The sequence below is a fragment of the Pogona vitticeps genome, chromosome 9, assembly GCF_051106095.1.
Source record: "Pogona vitticeps strain Pit_001003342236 chromosome 9, PviZW2.1, whole genome shotgun sequence".
Lineage (NCBI taxonomy): Eukaryota > Metazoa > Chordata > Lepidosauria > Squamata > Agamidae > Pogona > Pogona vitticeps.
In genome coordinates this window covers 22,906,924-22,919,301 of record NC_135791.1, presented here as the reverse complement: position 1 = coordinate 22,919,301, position 12,378 = coordinate 22,906,924, and the positions used below count along the sequence as shown (strand labels likewise).

At 41.5% G+C, this 12,378-nt stretch overlaps 1 protein-coding gene across 1 annotated transcript; it reads right to left on the bottom strand.

Moving 5' to 3' along the window:
• Positions 1–21: 21 nt before the first annotated feature.
• On the bottom strand, positions 22–6,108 carry PRR19 (proline rich 19). The gene is made up of 4 exons (XM_020807914.3): positions 5,944–6,108; positions 3,995–5,033; positions 2,861–3,039; positions 22–1,341 (listed from the first exon to the last, which is right to left on the bottom strand). Exons 2-4 carry the CDS (start codon positions 5,010–5,012, stop codon positions 211–213), a joined length of 2,328 nt encoding a protein of 775 aa, XP_020663573.3. The 5' UTR covers positions 5,013–5,033; positions 5,944–6,108; the 3' UTR covers positions 22–210.
• Positions 6,109–12,378: the final 6,270 nt, after the last annotated feature.

Below are 12,378 nucleotides of genomic sequence, written 5' to 3'. Positions count from 1 at the left end.
ACAGATTTCTGCATCTATGAATATGTTTAAAATAAATGTTCTTTAATGGAGTTTTTAAAAAGAAAGAAATTGCAGAACAAAATGAGACAGAAAGAGATTAGGGAGAGTGTGTTGTGATCTGAGAAGTACCAAACGCCTCTTCAAAGTGACAATCTTGGTTCTCCCGTTCTCAAGTGCTTCCCGTTCAGGAAAGAACCTTCCCATGTCCTTTCAGTATAACTTCATCCGGGGGAAGGCCCATGGCTCGGGGCTGGCTTGCCCCAACAGATGTCCCTGGAAGCTGCAGAGGGAGGAGTCTGGGTCCTCTTCTAGAGCTTCTGATGGGGGGAAATGAGACATTGGCAACTGCTGGAAGGCTTGTAGCTGCTGTGCTCTTTCCAACTGGAGCAGCCTCTCCAGATCACGAGTCTGATCCCCAGGCCTGAAAGAGCCTCCTTCTCGGTTTCCTTGCATCCTTTCAGGGACTTCCATCAGTCCCCAGACCTGTTGACCGTTTGAGGCTCTCTTTTGCTTTCCAGATACTTTATGGTAACAGGGTCTGGAGTTTGCCAATACAGAGAATCCGTTCCCATGCTGTTGGTGTCTGCTGGGCACACAAATGTCTTGCTGAGGATTTTGCCCACAGAAGGAGTGCTGTTGAGGGATGACGCTGAACAACTGCAAAAAGTCTTCTGTCTGCCTTTGCCCTGAGTTCAACTCTCTGGCTGAGAGTGGCTGCTGAGCTAAGCAAGAGTAGCTCAGGACTCGAGACGCAGGGCGTCTGGCCCCTCTACTAGGTATGTGGGGGCTCCAGATGCTTTTTAAAACATCAAAAGAAGTCTGCGATTCAGAGAGTGCTCTTTCTGTGGGCCCGAGACCCATATCTAGTGGTAGAGAACTGTGCAGTTCCTGGGATGGGTTCAGGATTGCAGCCGTCTCTGCCTCCCGTAAATTCCATTGATCTGGGCTTAGTTCATAATTATAGGAATACTGCTGGAGATCAGTCAAGGGGAAAGGATCAGAGCCATGGCCATTCATGCTAAGATTGGTTGAATCCAAAGAATCATGGGCAGTAAAAGGAATACAGTGCCTTTTAGAATTACTCTCTTTTGAGAACACTCTCTTGGCTACTTCGGACCTCTCTAGCCTTTCACTGGGATGAGCAGTTCTGAGCAAAGCCTCACTCAAAGGGCAATGTTCATCTGAAGCAAAGAAGGTTCTGGTTGAAGTCATGTGCTCAGAAGATGCTGAGAGAAGATGAGGGTGGGGCTGAACTGCGGTCAGGTAGAAGCTGTGCTGATCAACCTCTTCCGGCTCCACAAAAAATTCAACACTCTCCCTTTCAGCCAACCTCTCTTCTGCCTACACAGAGAAACAATAGCAACAAAGCAATTCGGTGAGCATAAAGAAAAGACTGTGATTGGCTGGAAACATGATTACTGCAGATTCTGTCCCTACAAAGTAGGCCAGTCATATGGGTATCCAGGGATGTATTTATATCCATTCTGCTTGTATGAATGTTGCGCTTCAACCTCTAATGCAACTGGGATGACTGCACAGGGTGGTGGGGATAACACCCTTGGGACACAACACATATTCTAAATTTAGGACTACCAGATGCTACCAGAGCCTTGAAACATATTGTTGTCGTGTGCCATCAAGTTGGAACTGACTGACAGTGACCCTAATAGGGTTTTGAAGATAAGTGAAATATTTAAAGAAAAAGTGAAATATTTTACCAGTTCTACTTCCCCCAGAGAGTTTCCATGGCCAAGCAGGGACTCCAATCCAGGTTTCCAGAGTCCTAGCCTCTCACTCTATTCACTACACCCTACTGGGTATCAGTCAGAAATGTCCCAGCAAGACCACTGCTCTGACTCTTGAGCTATGGAGCCAGCATAAAAATGAAAAGGTGGGCGTCAACTTTTATTGACCACTATAAAAATTGCAAACTTTCATGGAGAAAACCCTGGTCAGGACAAACCCTTCACAGAAAGTGCAAAAATATAAAACATGAAGACATGAATGCTATTCCATGCACTGCATTTTTATATGCCTTTTCTTTACAAATTAACTTTTATAATGTGACGTTGAAGGCACAGCATACAACTTTGATGACAGATTTACTTTTTTAGCAGCAATAACACAGAGGCACTCTGTTCTACCCTCAAGAAACTCCTTTGCAATCCTTTGACAATGGATGTTCAAGGTAAAGAAACTAGGAAGTTAAGTCATTCTCTTTCATTTCTGCTACAAACCTTCTTTGCATTACTCACAGGAGGTTACTGACTCCTATGTTGCTCACTGCAGAACAATGTTTTTAAAGAAACAGACAAAAGATATACAGCTACAATAACAACACTTTGCTGGGGCTATGGAATCCCCTTCTTTTCAAAGGCAAGCTGCTAAGAACCTTCTATTTTCCAAGCTTTTAGTATGGGTAAACACATTTTTCCCTTCCTCCTTTAATGCTCAGTTGCTTTCTCCTTTTGCCTTTACAATATGAAATTTATTTCAATAATATGGACTGTTACTCTGTATTTTATTTTATTAACTTTTATGCAAGGTGCTTTGAGAAGGGAAGAGGTGTGCTGCTTATATACTGCGCCACAGCACTTAAAGCATCTTCTGGGCAGTTTACAATTTAATTGAAGAGGCTACAAATTGCCCCCTGCCCCAATGAGCTGGGTATTCAATTTACAGACCTCAGAAGGTTGAAAGGATTAATCAACTCTGAGCTGGCTGCCTGACCCTGGGATCAAACTTGGGTTGTGAGAAGAGTCCTCACTGTAGTACTGCAGTTGAACTACTGAGTCTGACCCTGCTTTATCAGAAAAAAATGGAATGTGAATTTCTTAAGCAGACAAATACCAATGCTCACCGTTGAAGTGCTAGCCATTCTTAACGCTGTATGCAAAGAACTGGGAAAGGGGCTGGAAAAAAAGGTTTGGTCATGTCCTCTCCTCTTTTTGGAAGAAACAACCTGGTCAGAACTCCTCCTGCTGCAGTCGCTAGTTTTCAATTTATACTGCAACTCCTCCTGGTCTCTGCTCCTGAAATCTAGAGAAACACAGAACAAAATACTTCAGTTGCAGTGTCTGACTCAACCAGTATACTGCATAGGAGAGTAAATATGGTTAATTCCTGCTTCTTAAGTATGGCACACAAGCCAGCAAGAAATGGTGCCGTTAATAGCCATTTAAACCTTTGGTCTAGATGGGTGGGATAGAAATCAAATAAATAAATACCACAGTAAGCTACAGATAGCATGAAAGACAAGTCCCTGTCCCACAAGGTTTATAAATCTGAGTAATGAAAGTGAGGTATGGAGACAGCAGAGATGCCCATGGGGCAAGGAAACTCTAAATAGAACAATAATGGAGTATAAAGCTCACAGGTACGGATGCTTCAGAGAAAGAAGGCAAAGATAAGAAAAGGCCTTGGAAACTTTTAAACCAAAAAAAAGCCTCCCAGATGTTTTTGTTCTCTTCAAATGGCAAGCAGCCTAGCTAACAGCTAAGGGAAGTCAGAGTTCATCTACAACTCAACTGCCACAGTTCTCCACTCCCTCCCTAGAGGTAAGAATATGGCACTTGCCCTGAGTCTTTGTTTATTTAAAATATTTTAACCCCACCTTTCTCCTTAAAAGGACCCAGGGAGGCAAAGGAGGAGAAGCAAGAAAACTTGTAGAAAGGAATGTACGTATCTACATTATCTTCTTGTGAAAATACCAATTTACCAACTGACTGTGTTCTTTTAAAAGTAGCAGTCAAAAACTTGTAGAGTGGGGCTTGGATACAATACTCCTGCTTTGTCCTTTGTTGTTGTTACGTGCTGTCAACTCTGAAAACCCTGTTGTCCAGAGTCCTAATCCACCACTCTGCCCACTATGCCACAGTAGGTAGGTGTCAGTATTTACTGCAATGCAACTATGTGTGTGCCGCTAAATTGTTTAGATTGTGTCAAGCCTCTTGGAGGGTTTTTATTCACACTACGGCCTCAACAAGTATCCTACCTGCATGGACGGCGTCTCTGTTACAACCAGTTGCTAATTTCTTGAGCTGTGCTAAGGCAGATAAATCTGGCAATGTTTTCTTCTGTTCCTGAAGTACCCTAATAACCGCCTGGCGTGTTTCACTTATCAAGTTTCGTCCAGGAAATATTGCCTTGAGGTCTAGAAGTTTTTGAAGCTCTTGGGCCAGTTTCTTCACCAGAAATTTCTCTTTGCCAGGCTCAACTTGTGTTGTTGGAACAGGGGGGACATTTTCTTTTTCATTCAAAGCAACTGGGGCATTGCTCTGAAAAGTTTCAGTTTCTGTAGTTTGTTGACTGAAGTCCACAGTCGCAGATGCAGCAGAAGGTTGGGATCCTGCATTCACATCTTGTACACTAGCCACATCGCAGTGTTCTTCAGTTGATATAGGGACAATGTCTACTACTGTAGGAGTAAAATCTTCTTTTGTTCCATTCAGATCCTTTCCAGTGCAGGCAAATTCTTCATTGGGAATAAACTTGTGATTAACATCACATGACTTACAAGACTTGTTCTCTCTTACTATTACCACCTCCGTTCCAATATCACTTTGTATAGGAGTTATCTCATTTATCAATTGCTCAGCTCTGGGACTCAACAATCTCTCTATATCAGCTGATTTCACCTCTCTGTTAAACATGCCGAAGTGCTGTGAGAGTCTGTTCTGGGTTATGATCACAGGTTTTGCAACACAAGTCCCTTTAATGGCCTGAAAGGGCATTGATTTAGCACACTGGCTAAGCTGGGAGCTCCAAAAAGGGGGCAACATTTTTTGTTGTCCCCTACATGCGGATCTTTGCTCTGAGATCCTGTCAGTAGCATTCCTACCAAACCTGGTACTGTTGCGCTCCCGCCTGGTTCTGCGGCGTTTAACCTTAGCAGATTTCTCCTCAGTGTTCTGTGGTTCTAATGGGGATCCTCTCCCCTGATGGAAAGAGCACTGTAAGTCACATCTAGTTAAAGGATGCGTTTCAGGTTCTCCCATGCTACAAGAATTCATCTTGATTTTCTTAAGCAGGTTCTAGGGAAAAAAACAATGACAAAGATAAACAGCATCTAAGTTGCTAGCCTTGCACTGTACTTTCCAGCTGGAAAAGTCATGAGCCAAAGGAGGAGCAAAAGTTGCTGCCTTTGCAGTTCCTCTTTCATCTTTGGTCTCATCCACACAATTTTCAACCTCCTAGTATACAGAAAATACAGTTCATTAATGCACTAAATCATGAAAGCTTATCCCATAACAGATCGACTAATTTTAAAAATCCTACAAAATGCTTTGTGGTTTTAATGCACAGATCAGATGCCATATGTACTGTATTATGTTGTCTTATGAAATTGAACACAATACCTTAAAATGATATAGCCATAATCAAATACAGCATTTATAGTGTTTTAGAAAGTATAAAACACTTTACACAGATGATGTCAGTAACAGCTGCCATATCCTTGTAAGGTGTATCAGTATTATAATAGGGACAGGGAGGAATGAAGCAAGAGAAAATACTGAACATGCCAAGCCACGTGAGTAGGATCCTTAGCTCGTATTATAAGTTCCCTTTTCTTGTCAGCTTTCAAATACTATGCCATCACTCAAGTCCTATATTTCTGAGGCAAATGGACATACTGAAGCTGAGATTTGAGCTGAAATGCTTCCTCAAATTTAACAAATGCCAGGAAAACAGAGACAATAATTTATCGTGGAACATTAAAAACGAAAAGGTTTTATTTGGAATAAAGGTTCATGGATTTCACTCCACCTCTTCTATGAAGAGGTGCACTATATAAAAAAAAATCTTGCTATTTTTCAAGGTACTACCAAAAAAAGCCCCTATAGTTTCTGTACCCACAACCCAGGAAACACCAAAGGAGGAAAATGTCCTTTAATGCGCCACCTTATAACCAACCCTCGCTCTTCATGTTACGCCTCCACCTACCGCTTCCTCCTAACTGCCTAAAAAACAAACCACGCCCCTCGCGAGGGGCGGGGCGAATTGGCCTCGCGCCGGAGCAGTTAACGCGCTACAGCTGCCCCGAGCAGAGAAGTAGTTCACCCCTTTTCCCGCGCGGGGGGGAAAAGCCTTCCGTTTCAGGCGTAACCACGCCCCTGTTGGTTTCGATTGGTCACAACGGGGCAGCGTTCTGCGCTGATTGGCTATGTATAATTTGGTGGCGAGTGACTGGCAGGTGTGCCGGGAGAAGCTGAATACGTAATACGATTACATAGGATTGCTTTTTTTCTCTCTCCCTAGTCGAAAGCACGGCCCATGGGACTTAAGTCTCTAGTGTCGTGGGTTCGAATCTCTTCTCGGACACTCGTAGAATGCCGATAGTGAAACTACACCTTAAATCTCCCAAACACCTTGAATCCCTATTAGGGTCATTATATGTCAAGTGCGAATTGATGGTGCATTAAAAAAAGGGCCATAGCATCTCATTAGACTTGATACGGGGATCAAGGGTGCATAGATAAGTTTCCAGACAATGGACTTTATGGTTTTTTTTTTTTTTTTTTTTTTGCTCTGGAGATTTTCTCCTTAAATATTTATGGTCAAGAAACCAACGTCTTCTAGGAAGGAAAAATTGGTAACGAGCCAATTTAGGGGAAGCAAACAAGCTGAATAGCGCACTCACCTTATATAGGGGGATGACTATAGGGATTCTGTTCCTGTGCTCTCTTTGCCTGCTGTCTTTTGAGGCAGCTGCCTCTGGGCTGGATAAGAGGGACCACCAGGGAACAAGGGGAAGGACAGAGAATGGCTGTTTGATCTTCTGTCATTCCAGCCAGGTAAGCATACAAGGACCCCCTAGAGACTTTGTCAAGGGTCCCCATCACCTTTTCCAATAGCGATGAACTGGAAGAAGCAATGAGATCAGTCCATATAACTAACACACCTTTCCTTGTTGCTACTGCCAGCACAATGCCAGAATCCCCTCCATCATGCAGGTGTGAGGTGCAATGCTGCTAAAGTGGATGGATATATGGATATCCTCTATATAAAGTGGATGGATGACGTTATTTTAACTGGTTTTGTTTGATGTATGCCGCCCAGAGTAGTCAAACGACTAGATGGGCAGGATATCAATAAAATAAATAAAATAAATACAATCATGTAAGCCCAGAGCTGTGCTCAGCACTGATACTACAAGTGTGCACCAGACACTGATAGAGAAGATTGTGATTTTTCGCAAAGGATGAGGGTAGCTGGATAGTTTGCCCATTCCCTGGAAAACCTGGAATTGTATAGGCTGGAAAGGTATTTTAGTTTTTTTCCCCCCTGAATTAAAATTGAAGGCATGCTGCCTAGAGTGGTCACAATTGACTAGATAGATAGGCGGGGTATAAATGAAATAAATAAATAAATAAATAATAAATGAACTGTTTATTATTTAGGGCTAAGTTACTGATTCCACCTAGGAATTTTCTCAGGGACTCTCTCCTGCTTCCTTTTAATGAAAATCAGACACAGAAGGCTGTGAATTTGATCAGAAGAGCTACAGGGGGTAGATCTGCTTAACCACTTTCTCTGTGCATGCTGGTTCATATTTTCTGATCAAAGCCCTCATTCAGCGCTTCGGTTCCTTTTTTACCTGCCGGGTACAATATTGTTATGCATTATAATTATGCATATATTCATAAATAGTGGAAGACAAGCAAAAAAGCATGCTTTTTAAAGAAAAAGCTACACAGTGTTTTTGGAGCGGCTGGTGAAAATACCCTTATTCAAATGCAATCACCTGGAAAATGAATGTTCATTTGCACACTATAGTCATTCCAGAGCAGGTAATATTCCTGCCTATAGTGAGTAGAAAGACAAGCAGAAGAAGATAATTACCTAGGTTACTAAATTGTGAAGATATAGTTGTATTGTTGTCATCTTTTGCAGTACCTGCACAATTATGCTTTAAATGACAAGGAATAAATTCTGATACACTATCATATCTAAACCCTTCTGCAGGTTTATGGCACTCCTCACATCAGAGGATACAGGGAACAGATTCTAATCCAGTCCATCTTTTTTTAACAACATCCCTATTTTTTTAAGTCTAGCAACTCTGAAAAGGGAAACAAAAAAGATAAGAATTTAGGATTTTATTTCTTTATTTATTTCTCTATTTTAAATATTTTACCCCGCCTTTCTCCTTAAAAGGATCCAAGGCAGCATACTATATTGTAGTTTATATTACCATTTCACAAAAGTCACCAAAGTAGTGCATGCACAATCAAAATAAAAGAAGACTGTCCAGAAAACATGTAAATCAGAAATAAAACTCTAAAATAACATTGAAATCTTTAAAACGGATTGAAAAGTGAGATTGAAAAGATTTTGATGATGATTCCTGTAGATGAGGCATGTCTGTTTCTAACTAGATGAGGTCCTCAGAATGAACTTCAAAAAAAGTAAATGTCACTCCAGTTATTGCTGAGATGACTTGTCCAAACATACTAATAAAAATTCAACATCTTTGTCAAGTGAGCTTAATCATACTTTTTCATATCAATATTTAAACAAAGGAAATCTTATTTACATACAATTATGAATACTATTATTACCACCATGGTAATAAAATACTCAGAGCCTCAGTCTAGGGTATTTAATAAATATTTTATTTAAGAGACCACAAAGGGTCAAAATGCTGAGATTAATTTTCAGAGCCATTAATATTTCAGTGGACTTCTTGTTCTTTGCTTGCTTGCTTGCTTTTAGAGCGAGCACTTCACACTTTACCCAATAATGCTTCAACCCAAAATTTGGAATATCATTGCCATCATCTGTTCCCTTCTATGAATAATGATTGTACAGTATTGGCTTGTCTGTATCTTTTAGACTGAGAGTTACATGCATGTCATCTAAACTCAATAAATACATTTTTTAAAAGTCAATATGCCTTTACCCATTTATAACTAACGCTTGTCTTAAGTAATCACTTCCCTATCATTCCCTCTAAAAACCCTAACATGGTCACAGTCACAGCTTCACATTTATAATCATCATCATAGCAATATAAGCTTGGGAATGTTCCTGGGAAGTTACATTCTGAGCATTAGGAGATTTTTGGTGGGCAAGGTTTAGGTCATTGTTATCACATGAGTGATATCAAGTACTATTGCTTTGAGAAACAGCAATGTGATTGACATTTTCTAATTCTTAAAAGAAATCTCATTCTTCAAATGTAAACTGCAATATCACAATTGTAAAAGCTTGTTTTGGGGACGAAGGCAGGGAGGGGAATACACCCCTTTCCATAGTTGGCTCTGCCATCTGGCTATTGGCTGTTGGCAAGTATTGAATAAATGACATTTCACAGCTAGGTGAAGGTTGAAGGCAACAGGAAAAAAAATAGAAGACCTCATACAAGATGGACTGACCCCCTAAAAGAAGCCACAAGCTTGAGTTTGCAAGAGCTGAGCAGGGTTGTTGAGGATACAACCTTTTGTATTTCATTCATAGGGCTGCCATAAGATAGAGGTGACTGGATGACATGTAACAATGTCAATAATAACACATCTAGGTTAGGGTTGCCATATGAAATGGAGGAAAAAAAACTATTGCTTTTAAAAGAGATTTTCAAAAGGTATAACTTGTCATACAGCTGGCACGCAATGAATTTTTTTTCTGCTGCACAACTATTGAAGTTAAAGGAGCCTTGTCCAACATTTCATGTGATCACACTGGCTTTACAAGAATTCAGGATACTAGTTGCTTTTTACTGCTAATTTGTTGTTGTTGTTTAGTCATTAAGTCATGTCCAAGTCTTCATGATCCCATGGACCAGAGCATGCCAGGCTCTCCTGTCTTCCACTGCCTCCCAGAGTTGGGTCAAATTCATGTTGGTAGCTTTGATGACCCTGTCCCACCATCTCATCCTCTGTCGTCCCCTTCTCCTCTTGCCTTCACACTTTCCTAACATCAGCGTCTTCTCCAGGGAGTCTTCTCATCAGATGGCCAAATTATTGGAGCCTGAGCTTCAGGATCTGTCCTTCCAGTGAGCACTCAGGATTGATTTTCTTCAGAATGGATACGTTTGATCTCCTTGCAGTCCAGGGGACTCTCAAGCGTCTCCTCCAGCACCACAATTCAAAAGCATCAGTTCTTCAGCGGTCAGTCTTCTTTATGGTCCAGCTCTCACTTCCATGCAACATTACTGGAAAAACCTTAGCTTTGACTATGGAGACCTTTGTTGGCAAGGTGATGTCTCTGCTTTTTAAGATTCTGTCGAGGTTTGTCATCGCTTTCCTCCCAAGAAGCAGGCGCCTTAATTTCGTGGCTGCTGTCACCATCTGCAGTGATGATGGAGCCCAAGAAAGTAAAATCTGTCACTGCCTCTGTATCTTTCCCTTCTATTTGCCAGGAGGTGATGGGACCAGTGGCCATGATCTTCGTTTTTTTGATGTTGAGCTTCAGACCATTTTTTGCACTCTCCTCTTTCACCCTCATTAAGAGGTTCTTTAATTTCTCCTCACTTTCTGCCATCAGAGTGGTATCGTCTGCATATCTGGGGTTGTTGATATTTCTTCCGGCAATTTTAATTCCGGCTTGGGATTCCTCCAGTCCGGCCTTTTGCATGATGTATTCTGCATATAAATTAAATAAGCAGGGGGACAATACACAGTCTTGTCGTACTCCTTTCCCAATTTGGAACCAATAAGTTGTTCCATATCCAGTTCTAACTGTTCCTTCCTGTCCTACATATCGATTTCTCAAGAGATAGATAAGGTGGTCAGGTACTCCCATTTCTTTAAGGACTTGTCATAGGTTGCTGTGGTCTACACAGTCAAAGGCTTTTGTGTAATCAGTGAAACAGAAGTACTGTAGATGTTTTTCTGCAACTCTCTGGTTTTCTCCATAATCCAGAGCATGTTAGCAATTTATTGAAAATAGGCAGACTTAAAAAGCACATTGGAAAGGCACTTGATTGATCACAATTCATCTTTGGATGGCACTATGAACCTTCCTATAGTGTTCTGAACACTTATCAGTTTGGATATTTAGTTTACTGGAGCTGTAGTGCCACCCAGTGAATTTCTCACATAATGCAAAATGGTTCATTTTCATTCAAAAGAACCTGATGAGGGAAGGCAATGCAGTTACTGAACCTTTCACAAATGCACAGTAGAGAAATGTCCTAAATGTTTGCAGTTTCTTGCCTAATCACGTGGCAAGGCTGAGCAAAGCTGTGCTTCTGAAATGTGTTCTACACAAATATTAAAGATACAAGACCACCACCGTTACCCCACTCTATCTTTGGCTTTCACTAAGGACAGATTTCCCTGTTCACTGCTCATGTTCTAAAATATATTATGGGGCATGTTGGGAATAATTCCCTTTTATGCTGTTCACTCAGCTTCACCAGCTAACACTGAAGTAATGTGCCTCTTTATGAAAGAGACAGTAGGAGGGGTGAGAAGCCAGCCTGAGCATATGTATTTTCCATAGGTATAGCTTTCCATGCAACTCTGCAGCTCTATGATTCTAAACCACACTTACTATAATTTGCATGAAAAACTGTACCTTTCAAAATTCCTGCTTCCACACAACTATTAAAAGTACAGGAGGTTTTTATTTTTTTTAAAGTTGGTCAGACAACGCAAATTCTCTGCCTCTAATAGTAGTACTTGGGGTGGTGATTGAAGACCAGTTTCAAGGGTGCTGGGAATCCATTCTGGGATTTAATCACCACTTTGTAGGAATTACCAAACGTGCTTACCCCTATATTAAGAATAATGTTCAGAACCTTGGATAGGTCCTTAAAGTGCAGGCTATGTACTGTAGATTTACAGCACAGCTGAAACTGGAATCACCCACCAGCATTGATCAAAAACCCAGGTTCAGATCTCCATTGTGACACTAAATATACTGGGTGACCTTGGGCCGGCCACTTCCTTTCAGCCTGACATGCTTCAGGGGGCTGTTGTGAAGAAATCAATGAGGGAGCACAGAATCATGTACGTGGCCCATAACAGTGGTAGATGTGTGGGCACTGCTTGTGTTGGCTACTAACAGCAAGGGGAAAAAGAACTCTGCACATGCTCAAAAACATATTTATAAGAGGATTACATTAAACTCTGATTTCTAGCTCCTCTGCATATCCCTGACATCTGACTTGAGAACTGAAGAGATCTCTCCCCGCTGCTGACATTAGAAGCCACCCAGAATCGTAGATTTAAATCCCCTGATGGGCATTTACGTGTCTCACGATATAATATTCCGCTTTGCACCCAAAGAACGGGCGCTCAGCGCCTCTCGCCCTCATCCTTTCTCCACTGAGGTAAAAACGACCGCCGCCGCTTTTTGTGAGACCTACATTTTTTTAAACCTCCCCGCGCTGTCCGATGATTGGTCACCACCGATCAGAGCCGCTCACTCATT

Coding starts and splice junctions, on each gene's coding strand:
- PRR19 (XM_020807914.3), bottom strand. CDS start 5,012: ATGAATTCTTGTAGCATGGGAGAACCTGAAACGCATCCTTTAACTAGA. Junction 3,040..3,994: donor CAGAGACGCCGTCCATGCAG/GTAGGATACTTG, acceptor GTGTTTCTCTAG/ATTTCAGGAGCAGAGACCAG. Junction 1,342..2,860: donor GAATGGCTAGCACTTCAACG/GTGAGCATTGGT, acceptor TTCTCTGTGTAG/GCAGAAGAGAGGTTGGCTGA.